This window comes from Sceloporus occidentalis, unplaced genomic scaffold (assembly GCF_023333645.1).
Source record: "Sceloporus occidentalis isolate IW3139 unplaced genomic scaffold, rSceOcc1.0.p SCAF_9, whole genome shotgun sequence".
In the NCBI taxonomy this organism is placed as follows: Eukaryota; Metazoa; Chordata; class Lepidosauria; order Squamata; family Phrynosomatidae; genus Sceloporus; species Sceloporus occidentalis.
Window position 1 is genome coordinate 5,506,248 of NW_028316989.1, and position 26,672 is coordinate 5,532,919.

Consider the following 26,672-nt stretch of genomic DNA (forward strand, 5'->3'; position numbering starts at 1 on the left):
TTGCATAAATTGTGAAATCCTGGATGAAAAATAAAAGTGTTGTTCTATCGGAACCACAACAAATACTGAGGATTTTTTAGCCTGTGTCGCAAAGAATAAGGCATTTTCTGCATATTCATCATATTCCCAGATCATGCTTGTGTGAATCAACCTAGTAGTCAATACAAGCAGCGGATTTCAGGGTTTGCAAATTTTCTGCACACAGCCGCCTATTATGTTTGAAGAACTTTCCTGAATGTTAAAGGAAATCAGTGTGTGATCCTTCTTGCACTCAGTGCACACATTTGAAGCCATTCAGACTGCATCTGTAGATTGACCTGCTTCTGTAGATTTCTGCTTATCCAAATCCAGGCAATCTCTTTTAATGAGACAGGACTGTGCTGGATTGTTTCAAAAATATATTTCGCATTAATGGAAAGCACTCTCACTGACGTCAATAACTGAGAGATGATTCGTTTCATCTTTGCTGTAGGGGATGGATTTATGTTTGGGTAATCTCAAGTAAAGCAATTTAATTTAGCCCAAACCAATTGAAATAAATCTCTATCGACATAGCTTCACCACAACTAGTTTAACAGCAATGCACTTCCCCTAGGGTACTCTATAAAATCCAGAATGGAGAAGGGACGCACCAAAGAGTACATGGCAGATTATGTTTCCAAGATTTCTTTGCAGGAAACGGCAAATTAAATTGGCATCAGACCAATAGAAGTGGTAGATGCATTCTGTGGGGAAAGGCTTAATTGATCTGATGCCTACAAAACTGACCCAAGTTGTCTACCTGCCAGTTGATGTAGGCTGATTTTGTGCCATCTGAAAGCAACTGCTTCTGGATATCGCCAAATTTCACCCTTTCTATTCTGTTTTTATCAGAGCTGGAAAATGATCAGTTCAGTTTAATTCAGTTTAATCTCCTACAATGGAAATCATGCGCAGGATCACATGGTCCAGTGATTGCTTGTTGTGCTCTTTCCTTCTCCAGGGAGGAAGAATGCAAACAGATGGGGACAGAGAATCCAGTATGTGTATGTATATGTGGGTGTGTGTGAAAGAGAGAGAGAAAGAGTGAAAAATGTAAGTTGAATATACTTGAACTTGTTCTAAACTGGCTGGTCTACTCAGTGCTTGGAAACTGCCTGGCTGTGTAAAATCATAGAATCATAGAATAATAGAGTTGGAAGAGACTGCAAGGGCCCTGATCCAGTCCAACCCCCTGCCATGCAGGAAATCCAAATCAAAGCATCCCCAACAGATGGCCATCCAGCCTCTGTTTAAAGACCTCCAGAGCATTTTTTGAAGACACTAATAATAAAATGGGTGACTAGAGGGCAATGATGCCACTCTTTGAATTCAATAGTTTTGTTAAAATCTAAAAATAAATAAATAAATAATAACAAATTTGCTAACAATGCAAATGAAATGAATGTCTACCTTCCCAGTGCTGACAGCAAATTAATATCCTCCTTCCCAACCATCAGTGTTAATATGTTCATCTTGAAATCTAAAGTTCCAAACTCAGAAGGTTACCTTACAGGAAATGCAATCGTATGGATGTATATGATTTCAGGATGGTACATGTTCAGATATTACCGCATGGTGGCATATTCAAAATAATAATAATACTGTAACCCAAAAAATCCAAATTCATAAAGGAAGGCAGAGAAGGTCATGGGAATAATGTGTTCATGGCTTGGGTATGGCCCCCTGAATATGAAGTCATCACAAATTTGGTAACAGGCATAGATCAAAAAGCAATGAAATATTTCAGAGATTCAGAGAGGAGATTCATGGAATTGTTATTATTCCAAACACAATGATTTTGCTGTTGAATATTTTTCCACCATATACATTGCACTTCAGGAATGAATGTACTAGACAGACAGCATTTTTAAGACAGTTGACAAAAATGACCACAGAATAGGTGCAGTCTGAAATCTATGCACAAAGATATTTCACACACCTTTGGGACAAGAAAATGGGAGAGAAAAGAGGCAAAGGGAGAAAGGATAGCGAGGTCCTCTTCATATGTGGGAACTGTTTCCCTTTGATGTCATATATGTGTATGTGAATATTCCAACCACATGGACAGAAACAGCCACACGGATCACTCCTAGCTGATTGATACAGCCCGAATCATATCAGTTACTCTCAACTAGAATACAGTAGAGTCCCAGCAAATGAATAAACCAAGATGATTCCCTAAAACAGTCTGTACTTCAATTGGAATTAACAATAGGACTCGGACCTCTGTGATCACAGGGTTCACATCTTGGCCACATGGGATGGGGTGACAAAATGGAGAAACAGCTCCTGAACTATCAGTGCCACATTCTAAAGGGGGCTTCCAAGCTTAGAATTGAGGATGGTGGCTGGTAATGCTCCCCGATGTAGCAAGCTGCTTCCATTTAATTTCATAAAACAATTCTATTAACAAAAAAGTAAGTCAAGAGGCTTTCACTTCCAAATTTTCCCCAAAGTTTCTCCTTTACATACTGTCTACTCAGATGCACCCTTTACAAATACAGATTTCCTCTGTGACCAAAAAAAGAAAAAAATGGGGGGAGGAAAGAAAGAAAGAAAGAAAGAAAGAAAGAAAGAAAGAAAGAGAAGAGTCTTAAAATTAAAAGTACCTATGATGAAACCAGTGGTGTCACTAACTGTGGTGACACCTGGTGCAAAGAACTGCCAGTGGTGGTCGGTGGTGGCCTGCCACCTGTGGACTTGAAAATTATGCATCTGAAATTTTGGCTTTTTTGGGGCCACATCTATGTTTTATGTCATTACCATTAAAACATCATTTAGGAAAAAGCCCATTCTTTTATGGAAATTTCCAAATGGTAAAGACTGTTCTTGTTGAAAGCTCCTTCCACTATGCTTGTGGTTGCCTCAGAAGCAGCTGGAAAGGGTGCAAGTTTGCCCTTTCTCTTCCTCTGTTGCTGGGTCTCCTTCTCTATTGCTGGGTGATGGAGCATCTGGGAAGGGCACACATTCACCCCTCCTGCCTTGAAGGAGAAAAAGACCCCTCCTCTGGGGTGTCACCCGGTGTGGTCCGCACTCCCCGAACTCCCCCAATGATGCAACTGGATGAAACCAAGAATGCATATTCTTGGTTGCAGGATATATTACAACACTGTTTCCCCCCCAAACTCAATCATTCATTGAAGATTGCTAAGCAATCTGAAATAAAAAAAATAATGAATCACAGAACCTTTAAAATAGTAAAGAAATAATATCAGCATCATTTTAAAGAGCCCAGTCTCAAATGGGCCCATTTCCAAATCTCACCGATCCCAGTGGGATTTCTATCACCTGGGATGAAATCCTTCCCAATAATTTCTAGCCCCCCCACAGGATTTGACCCAAAGTCTGTACTTTGGACTTCTTCGGCCTTCTCCTGTGTTTGGCCTTTCTTCTTTGTCCTCTCCCTTGTAGCCGATCAGTCTCAGCCAAATCCACTGGAAAGACACGCGGCTTCAGACATCCTCTCCGTTATCGCTGATGGAAATGGTGTGTATTTTAATGGTGGGCACTTTCTGGCCCTTTGAATGGTTGTCGTCTGGTGTGGCAGCACAGCAGCATACTCTCAGGAAACCTTTGCTCTTCACTTTGGCTGTAGAACAGCTGGACTTGTCTTTAGAGCTTGGGCTCTTTGTTGACATGCTTTGCATGGCCGAAAACAACTTCCACTCGCAGATACCATCCGATTTGGAAATCTTATAGAAGTTCTTTCCAGAGCTGACGGGAATGCAGACAATGTCTTTTGGAGCTTCCGTAGTGTGGTTGCCTGAATGATGGACGTTTAAGCCAGGCGAGTATTTGTTGGCCGAGTACTTCCGTGGGAGACACTGGCCTCTGAGAACATTTTGGAATGCCTTTTTAAACTCTTGACTTGAACAAGGGTAGATGATAGGGTTGATGCAGCTGTTTAGATAGCCAAGCCAAAATGCAATTTTAAAAACGGTGTCCGAGGGCTTGCTATTAGGAAAGAAAGAACCTGAAATATAAAACATATGAAATGTTACCAGATCCAAAAAGGGGAAGAAAAGAACAAGCAAAAGAAAGAAAGCACAATGTTAGGTGATCAAACAGTAAGAAAGAGGTGTGAGAAAAATATATTCCAAAGGCTTTGAATGAGCCAGAATTTCTTAACTTCACAACAGAAGCTTATTTAACGATTTATTAGTAAAGCCCAGCTAACAGTTATCCACTTTTAAGTCCAGTTTATTTCACTGGGAGAGACTGAAGCTCTAAAATCAATCAGATATTGAAGCTCTTAACTATGCATGGAGTGGGCCCATTGAACTCTGCAAATATGACTAATAAACATGCCACAAAGATCACAGTCACTCTAATCCAGAGACTAGAGTATGAAATAGGTACATAATACCTAAGGATTTAGGCTGCAGTCCTAAGCATACTTATTTGGAAGTAAGCTCTTTAAATACAGTGGAATGTTTTTCTAATAAAACATACATGCTTTCACAGAGTCCTAAATATGCTGCCTTATTGTGGTGTCATGGCTTCTTGAAAGCTATGGCACTGAACTGTAAATTTTGGTAGTCGACGCCAACCAGCGGAGAAGGAAAGGCATGGAAAAGGAAAAGGATGCCACCATTGCAGAGCAGTGCCCTAGCCTTCCCTCCCTCTTGCCAACAGTCCCAATCTGGGATTGAGGTTGGCATATATGGAGTATATATATGGAGCCAATGTGGTGTAGTGGTTTGAATTTCGTACTGTGACTCTGGAGACCTGGGTTCAAATCTTGGTTCAGCCATGGAAAACCACTGGGTGACTTTGGCCAAGTCACACTCTCTCAGCCACAGAGGATGGCAATGGCAAAACCCCTCTGAAGAAACCTGCCAAAAAAACCCCATGACTTATGGCCGGAGGGTTGCCGTAAGTCAGAAACAACTTGAAGGCAGACAACAACAAATACACGCATGCACACTCACCACACACACAATAAAATTAAATTTAAAACAGTTAAAAACAAGTTATTTAAAAACTGCAGACAATTAAAAAACAGCAACCCAGAATGCCAAATATAAACGACACAGTAGGAATGAGAATTTCAAATTTTACTATTTCTGGGAGATGTCAAGAAATAGCCATCAATTTTTCTTCCCATAGTGTCAAATCGCTTGGGAATTTTTACTCCTGAAATGATGGGAAACTGTGCCACATTTTGGAAGCAAGTGACAGAGCTTGCCCAAAAGCATCATAGTTTCCAGGTTAGCTGCACAGCTTTTCTACAAAAGCTAACAGAGAGTTTCAGAAAGATGGAGAGAAAAAAGCACAAAGCTTTTGTAGAAGCTGAGATATGAGATAAAATGCGGAGGCACTCTTCTGTGACTACAGGAACCAAGGCAGGAGTAAGGTGAAGTAGTAGAAGGAGTAGTGTACACAAATAAAGTGCTGTGTAGTGTACAAAATGGTGCATGGCTGGCACAAAGGACACAATACAAGGGGTAGTGATAGTCAAGCAAAGTCAAATGGTAAATTCCATGACCAAGCAGAGATTTGGGTCTCCCTCTTCCAAGTTCAGCACTCTTAATATTATTATGTACTGTACAATAGCTCTCTTTGGTCACTTAATGTTAATGTTAATGAAAAAAGTGGTGTGGAGGCTGTAACATTACTGGAAGCAAAATGCAACAATTAATGTGCTGAATATGCATAATTAAAATGAAAATTAGAGCAATTTGCATAATATATATTTGGCACAATATGCAAATTAAGCTCCCAGATTTGAGAAGGTGGCGTATGACAACCCTAACTTAGTCCCATTAAGTCATCTGCTTTTACTGACACATCGTGATTAACTCCAAGATAATAAGCAGATTTTTTTCCCCACAGTTCTGCTACCTCAACTCCTTTTAGTCCTGGATCCCAGAGATTGAACCTTGCCCCTTATTCATGCAAAACATGCACTTTTCTTCTGGGTCCAAACCATGCACTTATCCTCTCCTAGTGTTCCTACCCCGCTCTCCCTCAAATCCTGGAGCATGGTCACAATCTCTGCCTGATGCTGCATTCAGGGCATATAACTCGAGCTGTGATTGAAGCATATGGCATTCTCCCACCAAAGTAATTAAAATGTGGAGAGCAAAAGCTGCTCAGAGCTCAAACGGGCTTTCATTTTGTGCAGATAGTTCCAGGCAAAGAAGAATAATAGAGGTAAAAGAACCTCGATAAGAAATATTTGTTCAGAGTGCTCACGAATTAGCACACAGAATAAATAACAGTGGGATTCAATTGGTGTATAATAACAGAATGAATGAATAGTCATGCATGATACCAGGCTGATTTATAAATCATGCCTATTTGTTAACATTTTGATGAAGAAGGAATGCTTTGGGGACTGTTTATAGCCCTGCCTTTGGTTTTTGTGCGTAAATGAAGAATTGTGCATTTATCTCTGTTGGTTTTCATTGCATTAATTTCAGCCCAGTTTTCTGATTTATCAAGGTCCTTTCAAATTCTGTTCCTATCTTCCAATGTGTTAGCCACCCCTCCCAATGCAAAATTTGATGCACATTCCCTCTCTCTACCCCATGGATTTATCTTCTTTGTCCCCCAGATACCCCATTTGTTGTTAACCCTGAGCAACTGCCATTTCAAGTAGGAGCAACCACTTGAAAGATTTGAGCACCTGCTCCAACATCTCACTTCCATAGCAGCCAGAACAGTACAACTGTGACAGTGCTATGATTTGAGCAATATGACCTTTGAGCAATATGACCAGTCAGATCTCCATATTTACTGGGATAAGGAGCACAGGAACCCCATGAAAGAGGGAAACTCAATAACACTAGGCCTCTAAAACCATATTTAGTATGCAAAGAAAGTATGGGGCTATACAGAAGGGCGACTAAAGGGTCCATGCACCCATGCTCTGGGCAGCTTCTTTGAAGGGGAGTCACAAGTGCACCCACACGCCATGATGATCCCCCTTCTGGCCAATGCCATTTGGGCACTGTGCATCACAGACACCATCATGGCGCGTGCCATATGGATGAGCGTGTGCCACGATGGCGGCCAAGTGGCGGAACTAGGGCTGGGTGTGTATGGACACTCAGCCCTAGTTTAGCCATACTCTGCAGTCAGGCCGGCACAAAGTGCCGGTCTGTCCTGCCCCTAAGATTTTCAGATCCAACCCACCATGGATGCCTTCGAGGTTGTGGGGTTCCTTCACAAGGCAAAAGTGAACAATTGGCAAGGTTTGCCACCACCTCCACTGCTGTCCTGCACCATTTTAATGGGGATTTACAATCCTCGTCACACGTTTGCAGTCTTTCAGTCTAATCTGCACTGCAGAAATAATGCAGTTTGACAATCCTTTAACTGCCATGGCTCAATGCTATGAAATTCTGGGATTTGTAGCTTTGTGAGATATTTAGCTTTCCTTGTCAGAGAGCTCTGGTGTAACAACAAACTCCAGGATTCCATGGCATTGAGCAATGGCAGTTAAAGCAGTGTCATGCTGCATTATTTCTGCAATGCAGGTTGGATCTCAGTTTTTAAGGCTTGCAGTCCCTCTTAAAATGGCATAGGGCAGCAGCGGAGGCGGCAACAAATAATCTGTGAATGATCAAATGCGCAAAAGTCAAACCTGCGAATGTGTGTGAATTTGTCTTGAATTCCCCTCTCACTCTGATTATACCAGAGGTATTAATTAAAAAAAACCCATCAAGGAAACGATTTATTAAGCTACACATAGTTGTGGGTGGGAAAAAAGAATCCCCCAGTAATTCAACAGTGTTCTGACTCCTGGTGAACTTTAAGTGGAATCCTGATGCACTGCCAAAGTTTGTTAAAAATAGCAATGGCACATCTCCCACTTGTAGGGCACAGGGAGAGAGAGAAAAATCAGATGGTAATGAATCGCTATGAGCTTTTGGCTTTTTCAGCCAATGTTGAAATTTCCTGTTTTGAAGAAGAATACTCTTGATAAATCATTTTTTTGGAAATAAACCAACGGTGTCATCACTCATTTTTTACTTTTTCCTTGAAATGATCTGATGACTTTAATTACATGGTATAAATATATGTTAACCAGAGTTTGGAAATTAAGTATAATTAATCACTTGTGATTGCTTTTGTTGCCCAATAATTAATGTGTAACATGGTAATTTGTAGAGTGGTAACCACTTCTTTTGCAGCACTAAATATGATGCTTAAAGCCACAAGGAAGTGACCTGACCAAATGGTGAAGCAGGAATATTTTATGATTCAAGTCTTGGCCAACCAACACTTGAGAGATAGGTGTTCCCGACTGATAAATGGGCATCTATTTTAATACAGAGGAGAAAGACTAAAGGAATTACGTCTCAGTCCATAAAATGAAGGTTGAATGGCCCTGACATTGAAAAGTAAACACAGGGTAATGAACTCATCCTCCCTTTTTTTTGGATTTGCAAATGACTCTTGCACACACAATTCTTCAGTAATGTCCTGCTTTGGGACCTGACAGCTGAGCTTTGCTAAGTTGCTAAGTTCATGGCTGTGATTCAAAAATGAAATTAGTCCACTTTCTCTCTCTCTCTCTCTCTCTCTCTGTTACTACATAGATATCAGCCTCCCAATTTATTTCAGGGATTACACATTGGTTGGGCATTTGGGCCCCTCTGTCTCTTCCCAGTTCAAGATTTTGTTTTTGTGCATGTGGACTTTGTTTCTCAGAGCTGACAGCTGTAACATTTCTATTTTCCTCCTGCTAATAATGTATCATTTGGTGGCAAAGGCATCCCTTGACTGTGTCACAAATACGGCACAAGGCAGCCTTAAACAGAGGCTGGATGGCCATCTGTCAATGGGGATGCTTTGATTGAGAGTTCCTGTATGGCAGAATTGGGTTGGACTGGATGGTCCTTGTGGTCTCTTCCAACTCTACGATTCTATGATTTTATGTCTTTTCCTTACTTTAACTTCTCTCTCCCCCACATCTTCCTCTGCCAATAAGCATCTACTTTGTCCCCTAGTTTGTCTCTATCTCACTTTCTTGTATCCTTTCTCCTCAAAACTCCTCAAAACATCTTTTCTTTGCCTCCCAAATGATCTTCCCTGTATTTATCTTCTTCTTCCTTCCCCATTCCTCTTGTTCTCTCTCCTTCTCTATCTCCTTTTACTTTTACTTCTCACAGCTACATTCACTATGTTTTCCCCCTTCTTTCCTCTCTATCTCTTCAACACATTCTCCTTTCATCACACCCAACAAAGAAAACCTTGATACTGTGTGATGGGAATATGTTAGATTCTCAGCATGGTAAAGTTGCAAGTCCCATTAAATTCAATGCATATGTACAGACAGAATTGCCCTTTTGACCTATTCTTACTATTATCCTCATAACTGGCTTTGTTGTTGTTACACCATCATCATCATCATCATCATCATCATCATCATCATCATCATCATCATCATCATCATCATCTTTCCTTTCTCAAAATATTTGGTGATGAATAGTCATGATGCCAATGATATTTGGTGTTGATGCTGATGGTTTTCATATAATCATAGAGTTGGAAGAGACTCCAAGGGCCATCCAGTCTATCCCCTGCCATGCAGGAATACACAATCAAAGCACCCACAACAGATGGCCATTTGGGGGATGAGAATGAAATCCACAATCTGGCTGTAAAAAGAATATGCAGCCAGCAATTGTTCACGGGAGCAACACCTTTAATATATGATTTTTAAAAAGCTTTCTTTTTTGCTTGGAAAATCTTCAGTCAGACTGCAACTGCCATACATGGAAAGTAGTCTTTGCAAAGGTGTAAAAGTAGAGCCAAGGAAAGTTTATTTTTCTTCTGATAGAAGGGCTTGGAAAACTTTCACTGGTTGGACGAAAACTCCCACATCTTCTTATAACCAATGTTTGCTACAGTGTTAAATGAATAAGACATGAATCATTAAAAAAAAAGACAATAAATGTTAGGAAAGGTAAAAGGCAGCAGAAAAAGAGAGGAACCATATGCCAGATGGATGGACACAACCAAGGAGTTCATGGGCCTGAATTTGCAGGATCTGAGAAGCAATCTTGGAGAAATCTCAAGGGTTGCCATGAGTTGAGGTCAACGTCAGGGCAGTTAACAACAACTCATGTGTCCTTCCTTGTAACTTTTGACCTCTTCTTGCCTGGCCACAGCCTTTTGACCACACACTGATGTTGCATATCCATACAAGTTCCAGATTTCATCTGTGAAATGCTGAAGGGCACATCACCATTTTGAAGGCAATGAACAGTCCCTCAAAAGGCTGTGTTTGGATGTCCACTCCGGCTTGAGCCAAATGCATCAGCATGGATTTATTTTCTGTAACTATGACGTTCCCACCAGAGCTATGCTATTCCGAACTTCATTAACATGATTTGGAAGTGGATTTTCCAGGGCAAAGGCAAAACAAAATAATAAAATAAAGCCTGGCTTCCTCCTGGCCAGTTGTCAGAGGTCTAAATGGCAGAAACAAACAGATGAAGCTTTCCCTGGCCTGGAAATATGCATAATCAGTTGCTGATTGCTGCAGAATCCGATCCAAGTTTAAGGAAAGAATTTAAGATTTTGTTCTGGTCTTAAAGGGCCTGCAAGGCAAACCAGCTAAAAAATCATGCCTCAATCTGACAAAATGCCCTTCTCTTCAAGCAGTCCTAGGCAGTGTGACCCAATCACTGCAGGCAGCAGAGGCTTGTTGGAGGAACAGTCATATCCTTGGCTCGTCCTTATGACACCATCTCCCCACCATTTCCCATCATTGCAGAGCAGAATTGTGCATGCCATATGGCCTCACCTGTCTCCCCCTCCCCAAATCCTGTTCCTTCAGGTACATCAGACAACATAATTCTTCAATGTGGAAATTTGGGCTAGCATCCAAAGTGTCATAGTGGTTCTAGCATTGAGTTATGACCCTGGAGACCAGGGTCTGATTCCCCACTCGGCCACAGAAACCCACTGGGTGACATTGGGCAAGTCACACACTTGCAACTGCAGAAAACCCCATGATAGCTCCGACGTAAGGTCTCTATAAGCTGGAAATGACTAGAAGGCACACAACATCATCCTGGTAGGTTTTTATGTCATTTTAAACTGACTAAATAAGGGCAAGTCATATGCTCTCAGCCTCAGGAGAAGGCAATGGCAAAGTTCCTCTGAACAAATCTTGCTAAGAAAACCCCATGATAGGGTAGAGTTAGTGGTGCCATAAGTAAAAAATTACTTGAAGGCACACAAGAACAACAATCACCTAAAGATCCATCTTAATGTTGTCCAAAGCTCGTATTCACAGGAGGTGAGCAAAGTCATCCTTTGCAGCTTTCGTGAACACTAATACAATCTCCTTTTTCATCTATAGATAACTATAAGCAGAGTTATTCTACATCTGACATGTTGATATCTAAGGCAAAATATTTGGTGACTCCATCTTTTTCCATTTTCACATGGAGAAGCTGCCTAGACTGACAGTTGAATCCTACTTTTTTGCATTATTTTCATTGCTTTGAAATGCAAACCTACTAACTTTTCACATTGTCAGTATCTTTAAATCTTTACTTCAATCCTAGTTGGTCATCTGCTCAAAGAATTGCGTTTTGTGCCACAGTTCAGATTTGCTTGTCATGAAATAGTCCACCAGACTGAGAGGGCGATGTTCATTTTTGGTTTTCATAAACAAGAGCCCCATATTCTCTACCACGCTATGAGTCACCTGTCAGACAGAAGACATGAAAGTAGTCACGGAGATGTGCTTCACTTACTTGTCACACAGTCTTAATTCATCATTTTATTCCCTCAGGAGCCCATAAAACTTTCTAATTCACTGCCTGGATGTATTGAAAATCAGACATGAAAGGGTAAGTGAGTGAACACAAAGATGCTGTGGTTTGTTTTATATATTTGGAATATTTTTAAATGAAAAAGATATATAAACCATAAATTTTACCATGAAAGGACAACTTGCCTAATAGGGCAATACTAAATAGTGTGATGGTGCCCATTTCCAGGTGTTCATAGGACTGCAACCTTCAACACTGATCCCCAAACAGCATGTCACCACTGTTAGGAGAGGGAAACAATCCTGGTTTTCATAGTGTTTTGTGGGGTTTTCTGGCTATATGGCTGTGTTCTGGAAGAGTTTATTCCTGATGTTTCACCAGCATCTGTGGCTGGCATCTTCAGAGAGGATGAAGATACCAGGCACAGATGCTGGCGAAATGTCAGGAATAAACTCATCCATGAAATGGCCCCCAAACCCCACAAAATATATAAAACAAACCACAGCCCCCAAACCCCACAAAAAACTATGGATTCCATCCATGAAGGTCTTTGACTTCACATAAGCCTGGTTTTCATTATCACATTTCATCTTAATAGGAAGAGGAATACATAAGCCTTCAGCCCAAACATGTAGCCCTTTCACTCCTACGCTTGCCATAGATGTGTCCAATTAACCATAGTTTCTAATTTTGTTGCAGCCAGGATATACCAGCTCCAGACCAAACCAGGTTGTTAAATCAAGTTCAAACTGTGGTTTAAGATATCCTGGCTTGTTCTGAAGTTACCATTCCGGTAAAGTTTGGATATTTCCAGAAATGCTCAAAAACATATCTCACAATTTGCCCACCTCTGATTTAGCCTTTGTACAGTTTTTCTTAAATACTGCCTCATAATAACCATCAGAGGTAGTACTATCATTTGTTGTTGCCTGTTATTGGTGTGTGCTTTCAAGTCCTTTCATGGCAATGCTAAGATGACTTACTGTGGGGTTTTCTGGGGCTGAGAGTCTGTGACTCGCCCAAGGTCACCCAATGGTTTTCTATGGCTGAATGGAGAATCAAACAACACTCATATCCAACAACCCAATAATTAAATCTGGAGTTTTGTTTATTGTTTCTTACATAAGTGCTATGTATGAGCCAAAATCAATATTAACAAAGAAAGGGCCTCAAAGTACCCCTTCCAGTTGCAAAACATGTTTTATGTATGGGCTGTACTCCTGACCCATCTTGATTTCAAAAATATAAGTGAGACCTGAAACAAAACGTCACAGCAAAGAGTTTTCTTCACGATTCCAGTTAGGCACCTATTCTTTCTTCAGTTCACTTCATTCCCTCCACTGTTTTACATCTCTCTCCAAAGAGTGAGTCAGAAATCTGTGCCCACTCAGTTTGCCAAGTCAGAAACATCCCAGTCCTTGAAATTTCAGGGCCCAAAACTGAAACCTAGGACAGACACAGGTGATATTACTCACCATGATTCACTAAGCATCAATGCCAGTGGCCTGAAGCATATCATTCAAATAAAAAACCATGAAACCTAACAAATGGGAAAACATTTTTCAGTTGGGAAATCAAATTGTTCATGCTCTGCACTGAAAGTTGGACAGTTTGAAGGTATATGCTTTGAACCTACGGTCTGCAGCAGCTGATGTATAAGACAAGGACAAAGAGGGAAAGGTGGAAGTAGAAAAAGAAACTGGGACCTTTTAAAAACAGCAGAAGTTGGATGAAATAGGATTAATTGAGAATGTCCGTGCTAATATTTGTATTATTTCAGAAATCCACGTGAAAAGGAATACCATAGGAGTTCATCAAACTCCAAAATCTCCCCCCCACTATCTGCCAAGTGACCACCTATTTAAAACACCATCTTGGCCAATTGTCTGTGACAGTGTGGGATAGGCAAAAATCCAAGGAAAGGGGGGAAAATCCTACTCAGCCTTGTAGCAACTAAAGATTTCACGGTGGAGATTATCACGTGGGCAAAAGTTATGGAAAAGAAGTGGGATGCACCCGTCCCTATTGTGAGATTGGAGGATGATTATCATAGGCGTTTACATATATAGCCAAAGGATAGTTCTCGTCTGCAAAAGAACTACAGTCAATGCAAAATCTTGCTTTTTGACCAACAATATTGTTGGGGGCTTTCTGAAATTAAGTGAAGTTGTGAGACTAAAATGAAGACCTTTCCCAAGCTACATCCATCTCCAATTTTAAATATGATGATGGTGGTACATTTGGGGTTGTTGATTATATTGATGGCCTAACAAGTAAATATGTTGCTAAGGTTGGACAAATGTCCCAAAGTCTAATGGTCAGGCCAAGTCCATGCAGGCGCATACAGTTCCAATGCATGCCATCAACAGATTATTAACCATCCCTGGCACTGACACTGTGTCTGCTTCAAATCTGAGAATCAGACAATGTATCTGGATCAATAGCAGTGGAAACCGTGTTATCACCACATAAGTTTGATTTTACCTGAAGTTGTAGACACTTTTGTAAAGCTAACAGATTGCCTGTTATCTAAAGCACATGCTTTGATCTAACTTTGTGTAAAACTAATCTTCTTCATAGCTTTACATTGCATATTGAAAATATGTACTGTGCACAGACAAAGCAAGCTGGGATATATATTGCTAGATATACATCATTCAAGGGTGTGACTTATACCAATAAATCACAAGAACAATGATGCAATAGCAAACACCAGTCATCACTGTCAATATCTGGAATCATTATTATGTGGAGCTCCCTTCGAAAGACCCCATACAACACTAGGAATTGGGGATATGTTATATAGTCCTGTCATTGTCCTTGCTGTCTCAATGTCATGTTCACAAACTAAACATCTTAAAAGGGGTACCTACTATAAGGATGTTCCAGTCACATGGAACACTTATGTCATGGATGGGCAAATGCAATAGCAAAGGGATAAATTTAAGTCCACTGGAATCTTTTGGGGCCGATATTCTGAACAGTTCCTGAAAATCGGCCTCTCTGGCATGGATTTGGAACGGAACGGGGATTTTTCGTGGCGGCGGCAGCATTCCAGCATTCAATAAAATGCATCCTTTCCCTGTTGTGTTCCCATGATGCCCCCTTTCATTCCGTGCCATTTGCGTTCCTGGAGCCCTGTGAGATAAGCTCCAGTATCTGCTGTGAATTGCACTGGAGGTCTCCAAATGCCTAAATAAGTGTTCCCTCCAGGAATCTCTAAGTCCTCCAGCACAGTTTCTGGTGGACATTGGCCACAGAGTTGCACTTTTAACAAAATCTGTGAATAATCAAATCTTCAAATGTCAAAATTGAAAATACATAGGACCAACTGTATTGCCCTTTCAGTCATCACAGAAGGACTTGCTGACTGATTTAAAAAAAATAAATGCAAACAGCCCATTTAATTGTCCTGATTTAAAAGTGAAACAAGGTAGCAGCTATGGTAATTTCTGCAAAATTCATTCCTGCAAATGGGAGAACTCTTGCTCCAAAGCCTAGGAAATATTTCATCGTCACGTTGGCAAGGAGAAAATGTTAGGGATGTAATTCTTCTCTAATTTTCTAATTGAGGGAAGCAACAAGTAATTTTAGCTATTTTCTTCACACTGAGAGAAAGTCTTAGAAGATCACACAATTTTCAAAGACTATTCAAAACTGTGGATGCATTCTGGGCAAAATTTGCATTTATTGTGTGTTTGTGTGTGAGTCCTGTTCATGTTTCTTGTCAATCCAGGCTTCCTCTCATCAGAGATATGCAACACTTGAAAAACATTTGTTGGGGGCATTATTTGAATATTTTCAAATATTATTTCCATCCTTCGAAGAAGTTTTATGGTTTCTGATTCTTGAGTGCAAAAATGAAATGAGCTAGGATTTACCTCTCTAACAGCAATAGTGCCGGCAGCAGAATTAAACTGTTCAAGCATTACCTGCAATTACCTGCATTAACTCAGTTAAGATAAACAAAATGCAACAGTAACAACTAATAATATGGCAGGAAGAAGCTATATTTTCTGTATTCTCTTTTGTGTACCCTTTGAACCTAACTGGAATGAGATCTAACTAAGATCTGAACATGCAAATAGGTTGGCATTAGAGGAGGAACCCTCTGGTCTCCATTGTGCCTTCGTTCTCTAATTTTCCACATTATGAAAGGGACAAACAGGGTGGAAAGACTAATGTGATTTCAAAGCAACACAGAAGATATGGACTCAAAGTGTGAGCAACCATCCCAACAAGAAAAGTGACGCCAGTCTCAAAAATGAGGGAGATTTCATAAACGTCAGTCCACGGACTTTACGGCAACAGCTTTAATGCCAACTCCAAATAGTGGTGGTAGGGAGGAATGTTATGTCTCCCTCTTATCCTTTTTGGGTATGTTTGTGATGTCTTGGTAACTAGCATTCCAACGTCATGATACCCAGGGCAAAAAGAGTTAGTCTTCTGCGGAGTTGAGTAAACCTCATCCTTGAGCCATTTGTCAGAAACCACTGATCGCTCTCAAGGGAGAAGGAAATGTCATTATGGTTGTCCATTTCATTAGCCAAAAAGATTCTCATTATAAGAGTTTTATATTGTTTCAAGGAAAAAGGACCATAACTAAAAGCTGGTTTACCTTCAGAAACAAAATATGCTGTTAACAAAAGACAGCACAATCCTATACATTTCTCCCAAGCAATATGCAAAATTTTCCATTGAACCTTGCTACTGAATTCAAGAGAGCCAGCATGGCATAGTGGTTTGAGTGTTGGACTACAACTCTGGAGACCAAAGTTCAATTCCCAGCTTGGCCATGAAACCCATTGGGTGACCATGGGAAAGTCACATTCTCTTAGCCTCAGGGGAAAGCAATGGCAAATCTCCTTGGAACAAATCTTGCCAAGAAAACCCCATGATAGGTTCGCCTTAGGTTTGCCATACATTTGAAATGACTTGAAGACACACAATAACAACAACAACAACAACAACAACAGAGGATTAATTGAGATTGCCAGTACCAAGTCAGGACAGTTGGGAGGTATGTAGTTTCTTATTTGAAATGTAACATTGCAGTAAAGCAAACTGTATTCCAAAATCATTCTACTCACAATATGTATAACCCTTCTGTTCCCCAATCCTTCCTTATCCTTCCAAACTCCCTGTATCTCATTCGTACAATACCAAAATCTCAAAAGGCCCAGTTAACAACATTAAGAAATAAGAAGAGTGGCATAGAAGAGAGAAAATTGACTGCTCCTCTAAATTAATTACATTTGGCCCTATGTGAGCCTTGTTAAACCAGTCTTGGCTTTTGTACTTCCCCACAAAATACTTCAGTATTTCAAGGCTGTTTAATTTAATTTCCTTCCTTCCCATCGCCCCAATATCCCTACTTGGCTGACTTGGCTACAACTATCTAAAGATTTAACTTGCTGGCAATTTTAGTACTCTAATGGCCTTCAAGTGGAACTAATCTAATATCCAGGATTTGTAAATGAGCATCCATCCAAAATATTCCCTAAATAGGAAAAAAGACTATACATATCCTTGGACAACAATTAATACAGTGGAAATCTGCACTTCAATAGCAATAGCAAGTACATTTCCATACTGCTTACCGATCTACTAAGTGGTTTACAAAATGTAAGCACTTCATACAGTTGGAATATAGCTAATGTGCTAATATTTGAAATTTAAACCACTCAAGAGTATTTCACCCTTCAAAGAGACCCCCTATTAAGGATTTACTTGAAATAATCAACAGTAATACGATATCGCCAACTTGTGCATCTAATTCAAGCGATGAAATCATGGTGGATTTCGTTTTGCATCCGAAGATAAATTGCAGTAGTCTTGTAACCTGCAACACACATACACAAACACACACACACACACACACAGTACACTGATACAAACCTAACTAACCTCCAAGTAAATGGGAATGTGACTCCAGTCTTAGCGTTATTGAGTCTCACTTTTATGGCGGTTAAAAAAAAACCCTCCTGCATATGCATGCTCTGAAACAAGTACAAAGAATTACTACTGTATTGTTGAGTTCTAAAGGCAGGGCAGATTAATTCTACGCTGTACATTGGCTGAACACTAGTAGCTCTTGATCCAATATACAATACGCACTCTTGCAACCAGAACAAACCTTGTCAATAATCTGTTCAGAAAAACGACCGATTTGGAAATGTTGCTGCAATTGTACTTTTTTTGGAGTTGGACCCAGGGAGGTTCTGTTACATTATGTTTTATATAACCGGACATTTAATTAAAATTCACCTATGTATGTTTGCTCCAAAACAAGCCCCAGATTGTTTGATGTCATTTAAGCCCATATAAGCATATAGAGAATCACATGCTAGGCATGTTGATAGAAGTATATGGTGTTTTTTTTTAAATTGTGTGTGAAATCCGGTGTAAGATCTCATTTTAACATTTATTTTAAAAAATGAAATGTTTCCATCTGCTGTGTATCATGTTGGGGACCATGGGAGAGTGTGATAGCTAGATAAACAAACATCTGAGTAGTGCAAAATGTGAATGAAATAGACACATACATGCACTATTATTCAATCACTCGAGACACAGTCCTTCAACCAGCTCTAGTACTAGATGTCACCAACCATACAGTAAAAAGTGCTTAGACACAGGCCAAGGAGGGGACATTAGGGAGTTTATCACATGCAAAAATATAGCAACCTACCCCTGCTGGGATACAGTTGTTTGCGGGATGCAATTGGGAATTATGACATTAAAAATGCCACCCATGCCACAGGGTAATTGCATCCTGGCTGCATCCAGGCTCCCAGCTGTGCTTAGCCAGCTGCTATTCAAAAATGGGAGCTTCCTGTGTTTGCAAATCGGCCGGCAAAATGTGGCTGGGAGTCCGGATGCATCTGGGATGTAGTCACTCAATGGCATAGGTGGCATTTTTCATGCGATAATTCCCATAAGCGACTGTATCCCAGCAGGGGTAAGTACCTTTATTTTTGCATGCAATAAATTCCTAGGAAAGGGATATAGGATTTGGAAAGACTCTCCTCTTTTTTTGCTGCATGCTCCTTTTAAATAAGAATGTCTCGAACTACTTGTGAACGGTGCAGATAACAGACTGAACAAACATCAGTGCTGTTGCCACGTCTGGTTTCGATACTAACTAACTTTTCTGTGTGTATGGCTTATGCCCAAGTTACCGAAAGAGGACCATATACTCCTTATATATAAGTCTGCCCAGGTTTTGAGACTTTCTGGAGTGGCCCATCTCTCCATCACACAACTTTCACAGGAACATCTGGTGGGAACATGGAAGAGGGCCTCCTCAGTGGTTGCCCCTGGGCATCTGGAAATTCACTTTCTAGAAAGATTAGACTGATGCTGACCTTGCTGTATTTCCTCAGGCAGGTAAAGATTTTTACATTTCAGCAGACCTTTGAAGACTGACCTCTCAACGGGAATGGACCTTGCACAATGGTCTAGCTGTTTTAACTAGTTGTAATATGGTGGATAGCTCAATTCTATTTTTAGTTTTTGCATGATGTATATTTCCAGCTATGTTTGTTTTAACTAGTGTTAACTTCCTTGAGCTCTGGACTGGGGAAAATGCAGGATATAGGTAGGTAGTTAGGTAGTTAGGTAGGTAGGTAGATAAACGGATCAAATGTTTCCCATCATTTACTAAAGCAATATATTGCAATAGAAGTACCAATGCTCTGATTTACATCAACAGAGGATCTGATTCTGCATCTCAGATAGTCATGTAAGAGCTCAGGCCACCTAAGCCTGCTCTCCTCATAGCCACTGCATTTCTTTTACTTACCTATGGGCATGATTAAAAAGAAAGGAAGCCAGCACAGGATGAAGCATCCCACAACTATTCCCAGGCTTTTAGCTGCTTTCTTTTCCCTGGAAAACTTCAGCAGCCTCACAGAGAAATTGGATTTGTGCTTGGTGTTCAGGGTAGATCCAGTGGATTCGGTGGCGTTTTTGCAGTGGATACGGAGGGTGACCTCTTCTGAATGGGACTTCTCTGTCTTCAGGCCACAAGAAAGTCCTTTGCTTTCCCTTTTGGCCACTACATACACCCGACAGTACATCACCAGTATAATGATCAAGGGGAGGTAGAAAGATCCAAGGGCAGAGAATAGTACGTAACCAGGATCGGTGTTGATTTGACAGATTTTTTCATCTTCCGGAGCTGGTTGTTTCCAGCCAAAGAGGGGCCCTACGGATATCACAAGAGACAGCAACCAGACACACAGCAAAGCTAGGAGACCCCTCTTCTCAGTCACTATGGATGGATACCTTAGCGGGTAACTCACTCCAATGTATCGGTCTATAGAGATGACACAAAGGCTCATGATGGAAGCTGTGCAACAAAGAACATCCACCGCTGCCCAGATGTTGCAGAAGATCCTCCCAAAAATCCAGTATCCAAATATCTCAAAAATAGCAGAAAAAGGGAGAACAGTAGATGTCAAGAGAAGGTCGGCCACCGCCAAATTGATGATGTAGTAGTGGGTTACACTTTGCAAGTGTTTGTGGCAGGCAACGGAAAGGATCACCAGAATGTTGCCCAGGACCCCAAAGATGATCAGACCCCCAAAGATCACTCCCAGTAATATGGCCTTTAAAATATTGACTTCCCCCACAGTCTGGGTGCAGTTGAAACAGTTGGCAGTAGAGATGTTCTCAACATTCAAGCTCATTATCAAAGCTGGTTAATGTTCATCCAACGTATCTGTGATTTACTCTGCTCTTTCTTTGAAAGAGCCCAGAGCAAATATTTGGTAGTCGCGAAGAACTTTATTTCCACGATGTTGATAAACACTAACTGGAAATAAGATTCTGGCTTTATGTAGACCGAACCAGAAATGAAACCTTTGATTGGGAGGCATATTTTTAAAAACTACTTTTCTTCCTTAACATCTGCTCCGATTCGCTATAAATGTGATTTTGATCAAATAAACAATAGCGGTGCATTTTTAAAAACTCTCATTGGGACACTCTCTTTGATATCCTCCATATCTTGCTGGATCTTTGATGATAATGATATTAAATAATGAGACCAAATCTGGTTCCTAATTCTGAGGTGTGTTTGTATATGCATTTACATGTACATTTATTTCTTTTTTAAGAAAAGCATAACCATCAAGCCTCTGAAGCCTCTCTGCTATTAAGAAAAACATTTGGGATCATAGAAAATCTGTCGTCATATGAAATATAGTATTTATTTACCCTTCTGTGACTGGAAAAATGGAGTATAAAAGATAATGACGTATTCTTTGCTCCCATTTTCTTGATGTCCTTTCCATACTGAGCTTTGGAAAAAAATGTATTCAGAAGCAGAACAAGAGAAGACCAGAACAATGTTACTTTTTTGGATGGCTCTTTCCCATGTTTGATCTTGAGATGCAAAGCAAAACTGCTGAAATTGTAAAAAAACCTCAGTGCCACACCACTTTTCTTCAGGACCAAAATTTAGGCATCACTTCAAAACAGAATAGTGCTTCTATCTCTGCATTCTTCCTTGGAGAAATGGGCTGCTTCCTAAAGAAGACAAAAAAAGAAGAAACACATTTCAAAACCCAAGGCTCTTTGCTATCACAGACTTGCAAAAGTCGTTTAAAACCCAGGGACAAAAACTTATCTAACTGCTGTTTATCGGAGCATGTTTTGCTCAAACAACATTATTTCTCAACCTTACAGAAACCACTGTTACTTAATGTTTTCTGGCTCACAACGCACCAGAATAAGAACACTGCTGCCTAATGGGTTCACCAATCATTACCTTGCAGCATCAACATAAGCAGTATTCGGAATAAATGTGTGAGTGTGTTCCTATTCCATCTGTTGAAGGCAGAAGAGTCTGTGACTGTACAACACCGAGAAAAAAGAAATCTGGAGGTTTTCCACACTACAGCTGTCTTCTCCAATATGGTGCCCGCCCAATGTTTTGGACTACATCATCTAGCATTCCTAACCATTGCCATGTTGTCTGAAACTGATATGAATTGCTGTTCAAAACATATGAAGGACATCACATCAGTAAAAGCTCAGTATGGTTTGCTACACACTTTGCACCCGGAAACACAATTTTTGTCTCCTCTATTTTCTATCCCACTTTCTGTCTCTTGGTAACAATGATTCCACTTCCTATCATCCAGTCACAAGGGTTCAAACCAATAAGTATGTCAAGGAGATTCAGCTGTGATGGAAGTCTCACACATAAGCACACTTCAAGGTTTTCCACGCTTCCTTTTGCAGTGGCTGTTTTGCATTTCTCAAGGCAAGAGAGTGTAACTTTTTACCCAGAATCATCCCATTTCCAGGATTTGCTCAGACTCACGCCAAGAATGCCTTTGGCGTATATAATACTGAGACACCACAACCAGCTCCTAAACATTGCAAACGGCAGAGCAAAAGTACCTGCCGAAGGACCCAGATTCAGTTCAGGTAATGGAGATCCAGCATTGCATAATAGGTTGAGTGTTGGACTAAGACCAGGGTTCAAATCCCTGCTTGGCCATCGAAACCCACTGGGTGACCTTGGACAAGCCACACTCTCTCAGCCTCAGAGCAAGGCAAGGGCCAAACCCCTCTGAAGAAATCTTGTTGAGAAAGCCTTATGATAGTTTCACTTTCGGAAATAACTTGAAGGCACGTAACAACAAACTGGTAATGGCATTCCCTGTCTTAACAACCCAGCTGTGAATCAGTGGAGAAAATACTGGTTTGGCTGGACACTTGTATGATTATAGAATTGGATCTCCAGTGGTTGCATTCATTCCTTGTGATAGTGCTTGTACCCCACTGCCATTCTTTCATGAAATTAAAGCAATTGATATAAGGAATGGTTCATAGAAAAAAGCCTGAAATAAATAATTTGCATTCTGTCCTCCCATCCTTGAAGAGAATACACAAAGCTGAGCCAGTATCGGATTTGTCTACACTTCCTGATGCACACATCTGTTCAAAGAAAGAGGACTGATGTATCCAAAGACACAACTTTAGATGTTCCAAGCAAGCAGGCTATACTGTAGAATCCACTCTTCCCCGCATTTAGAGCCAGACATGATTCAGTTTCTCTAGGTTCTGTTTCTTTATAATCCTTGCACTCTTGAATCTAAATCAGTGCTTCCTCAACTGGGAAGGTGCTAGTGGATTCCAGGTGTTGTTGGACTCCAGCTCTCATCTGTACAGCCAACAATTCATCAGGACAGTGAGGATGGGAGCTGTAGTCCAACAACATCTGGCAGTCCATTGATTTCCTACATGTTAAGATGTCAGAGACTGAAATAAGTCCAACGTACATACAAGGCTATTTCACTAGGCTGTTGTCCTTCCATAATGAAACTGCGGCGAGGGAGCACTAGAACATCGGAAATGATTTTATAGTGAGTCAGTCAAGCTCACATTATCTGTATGGAATGGCAGGGTTTACACTGGAGGCCTTTTAGCTGGAGATTTCAGGGGCTGAATCTGGGCTCCTTCTGATGCAAGGTACAGTGGGCCCTTGGTATCTGACAAGGTTGGGTTCCAGTCCCATTAAAAACAATGGCATAGTAAAACAGTGTCCCTTTATATAAAGTGGAAAAACCATACAAAGGATACGAAGTTCCGACTGTATATTGTGCTACGGGTGACCCATAGCTTTCCAAAAAGCTGCTCTCACAACTATATGAACAGAATAGATGAGCTGAAACCAGTTCCCATAGGATTTATGTCGAAATCAGTTACCAACCTGACAGAGGTCAAGTAACAGTGTCTGCTCTAACTAGCCACGATCCATTTGTCTAATTCATGACAATCATGTTTCAAGATTGCCCGAATCTATTTGTTTAGTATTTATTCAAGATCAGAGGTTTCTTTCTCACAACAGGAGAGCAAAATGCGCATAGAAAAGCTCAGGACACTCTTCCCTGGCCAGTTATCATGGATCTTTGGATCATCGTTGCAGTCCTTTCCGACTCTATGATTCCACAGTTGCTGGATCACTGCACTTCTCATATATATATATATATATATATATATACGTATTTGAGCCCAGCCTCGAAATGCAAAAAATCCCCTCCACCTCTATTGTATTGCCTGCCCTTTCTAAATCCCAGCATTGACAATTTTATTCCACAAGTGTGTGTGTACGCATCTAATGAAGTGAGCTCTGGATTAAACAAATTAGATTTTCTAATCCTTTGAGGTGCTGTAAGACTCTCATTTCCCTCTTCCCTCCCCAGCAGAGAGAAATCCCTCCACTTTTTCCTCCCGGAAAATGGATTTAAATTCAAAATTATATAGATTCAGGCAGCAATGCTTCATTGTTTATGTATAGCTGGAAAGCAGTCCCATTGAACTCAGTGGGGCTTAGTTAGCAGGACGTAAGATTGCAATGTTGAACGCCAACTAACCTCTTAGTCTAGGATATTTATTATTATTATTTTCTTTATTGTTATTATTATTTAAAGAGAATGATGATATTTCAGGTTCCGAATCAGGAGAGTGAGCGTAGACAAATGTCAGTACAAAAACAAAACACAACCACCCTAAACATCCCTTTGACTGGATAAGAGAGAGACAGATTTAGCAAGAAGTGAGAAATTGGAGATTTAATCTCCCCAAAATAGGGGATAGACTCCAGAATAATCCCTAGGAAAGGATGGGTTGTAATCACCAGGGAAGAAAATAACTCCCAATGTTATAAAATCTCCCACTATTATAAAATCTCTTTTAAAACATTCCCCAAACTCCTATTTCCCCCCCTTCTGATCATTGCTCCTTCCTTAGCTCTATAACCAGAGAATGGAAAGGGAGAAACTGTCCAACAAAGCATGAAAAATCACAAACCCCAACGAAACCTGTCACTGTTACCAGCAGGAGAGGATGATGGAAAGAAAGAGAGAAGAGAAGGAGGAAAGAATAAAGGAAAGGAGGAAGGAAGGAAGGCAGAAGATGAAAACAAGAAGGCAGAGAAGCCCTCTTCCCAGATCTTACCCTGAAGGTGGAAGGCTGCAGACCTCCTGTTGCAGAGAGAGGATGAAAAGGCATTGCAAGCAGGCATCTCTCTGCATAGCCCTTGCAGCTTGCTAGAATCACATTAATCCTGCCATCCTTTGCCACCCACTCCTTTTGAGCAGCATTGGATGGCTCAGCATGACACCCCTCTTGGATGTCCCAATGGCTGAGAAGGGCTGAATGCCAGCTTGGTGACACGATCCCCCTCCTTCCCCTCCTTTGCGATCCCAGATGAAGGAGATCCCCTTTCGCGCCGTCAGCGAAGCAAAGCTGCAACTTTCCCTTCTTGAGTTGATGCAGCTGCGCTTGGGAGTTACCGTAATGCTCCACCTTGGTACCGTATTGACGGGAAACAGAGGGGCACTGCCCCATAAGTGGTCCACATTTCTTGCCCTTGGCTCCTCTCTTCTCTCTTTCTTTGCATCCCCACTGCAGATTGAATGCAGTTTTTGATCAGGTTTGAACTGCCCTGGCTCCATGCTAGGGGCTCCTGGGATTTGTAGTTTGCAGTGGCACCTTCTGACAGATGTTGATGATGATGATGATGATGATGCAAAGAGATCTTGTAGCACCTTTGAAGCTAACTGAGAGAAAGAAGTTGGCAGCATGAGCTTTCCTAGACTTCAGTCTGCTTCCTCAGATGCCTTTGCAGATTATTATGATGGCTTTTGCAGATGATGATGATGATGATGATGGCTGCATCCACATTTGTAGTTTGTTGTGGCACTAGGGCTCTCTGACAGATGATGATGATGATGATGATAGCTGTATCCACACTGTAGAAATAACCCAGTTTGACTCTTCTTGAACTGCCATGGCTCCATGCTATGGGCACCTGGGATTTGTAGTTTACTGAGACACCAGAGCTCTCTGACAGATGATGATGATGATGATGATGATGATGATGATGATATTGTTTGTCCGCACCTGTCCTCATTTTCATCTGTGAAATATCAGAGGACGTGAAAGATCATTTCTTGCCTGTGCTAATAAGTTTCTCAGGATGCCTTGTTAATTGGCATTTCCTCCTCATTGACCTTCTATGGTAAAGAAACCATCCTTTTAATCGCTTTCAGGGGACAAATTAAACTTATAATTTATTTCCTTATATTTATTTAAGGCATTTACGGAGCCAAATAAATATTGGTGTTGTTGTGTACCTTCAAGCCATTTCCAGTTTATGGCTGAGAGTTCACCCTAAAGTGAACCTATTTTCTAGGGCTGAGAGAGTGTGACTTGCCTAAGGTCACTCATTGAATTTCCATAGACAAGTGAAGAATTGAACCCTGATCTCCACAGCTGTAGTCCAATGCTGAAACCACTACACAATTCTGGCTCTAATTTCACTATTAATATTAACATTCATGATCTGTTTATTTGGGAAGAAAAGCACCTAGGGGTCAAAATTCTTCCAAGCGCTTGCTAAAAAGCTTCTTCTTCTTTTGGAGACAAAACTGAATCTTTCTCGTCTCTCTCTCTCCAAGCGGAAGAGATACTGTAAATGGAAACTAAACACAAGAGCGGAATTGGGTGATCTTCTCTGGTGCGGTCATCTGGTTATTTGTTTAAGAATTTATATGCTGCCTCTCAGGACAAAGTTTTCTCAGGGAGGCTCAAAGTGAGGATTATAAAACATGTAAAATCAACATCTAAAACCAACCTTTAAAACTGCTCACATAACCTGGCTGCGTGAAGGTCAAACGCATGAGCAATTTACAGGTAGACCATGATCCCAGAAATGGGTTTTAAAGGTGAGAAAGAGTTGGATGGCGGCAGGCAGGTTGCTATTAATCTGGCCAAAGGCAAAGGATAAGATGGTACCTTCTTCCATTCGGGATGTGGGCTTTTATTGAACTGGCAGATCTGTAACAGGCCCATCCTAAAAGCTCATTCTCTGAAGACAACCTGAGTCGC

General features: G+C 40.8%; 1 protein-coding gene across 1 annotated transcript; it reads right to left on the reverse strand.

Annotated features, from left to right (window-relative positions):
- Positions 1-1,706: 1,706 nt before the first annotated feature.
- On the reverse strand, positions 1,707-24,854 carry ADRA1A (adrenoceptor alpha 1A). Its single transcript, XM_089537556.1, has 3 exons — positions 24,738-24,854; positions 19,567-21,296; positions 1,707-3,994 (listed from the first exon to the last, which is right to left on the reverse strand). The coding sequence occupies exons 2-3, from the start codon at positions 20,453-20,455 to the stop codon at positions 3,474-3,476; spliced, it is 1,410 nt and encodes a 469-aa protein (XP_089393682.1). The 5' UTR covers positions 20,456-21,296; positions 24,738-24,854; the 3' UTR covers positions 1,707-3,473.
- Between the last annotated feature and the right edge of the window lie 1,818 nt (positions 24,855-26,672).

Coding starts and splice junctions, on each gene's coding strand:
- ADRA1A (XM_089537556.1), bottom strand. CDS start 20,455: ATGAGCTTGAATGTTGAGAACATCTCTACTGCCAACTGTTTCAACTGC. Junction 3,995..19,566: donor CTTTTTAATCATGCCCATAG/GTAAGTAAAAGA, acceptor TTTATATTTCAG/GTTCTTTCTTTCCTAATAGC.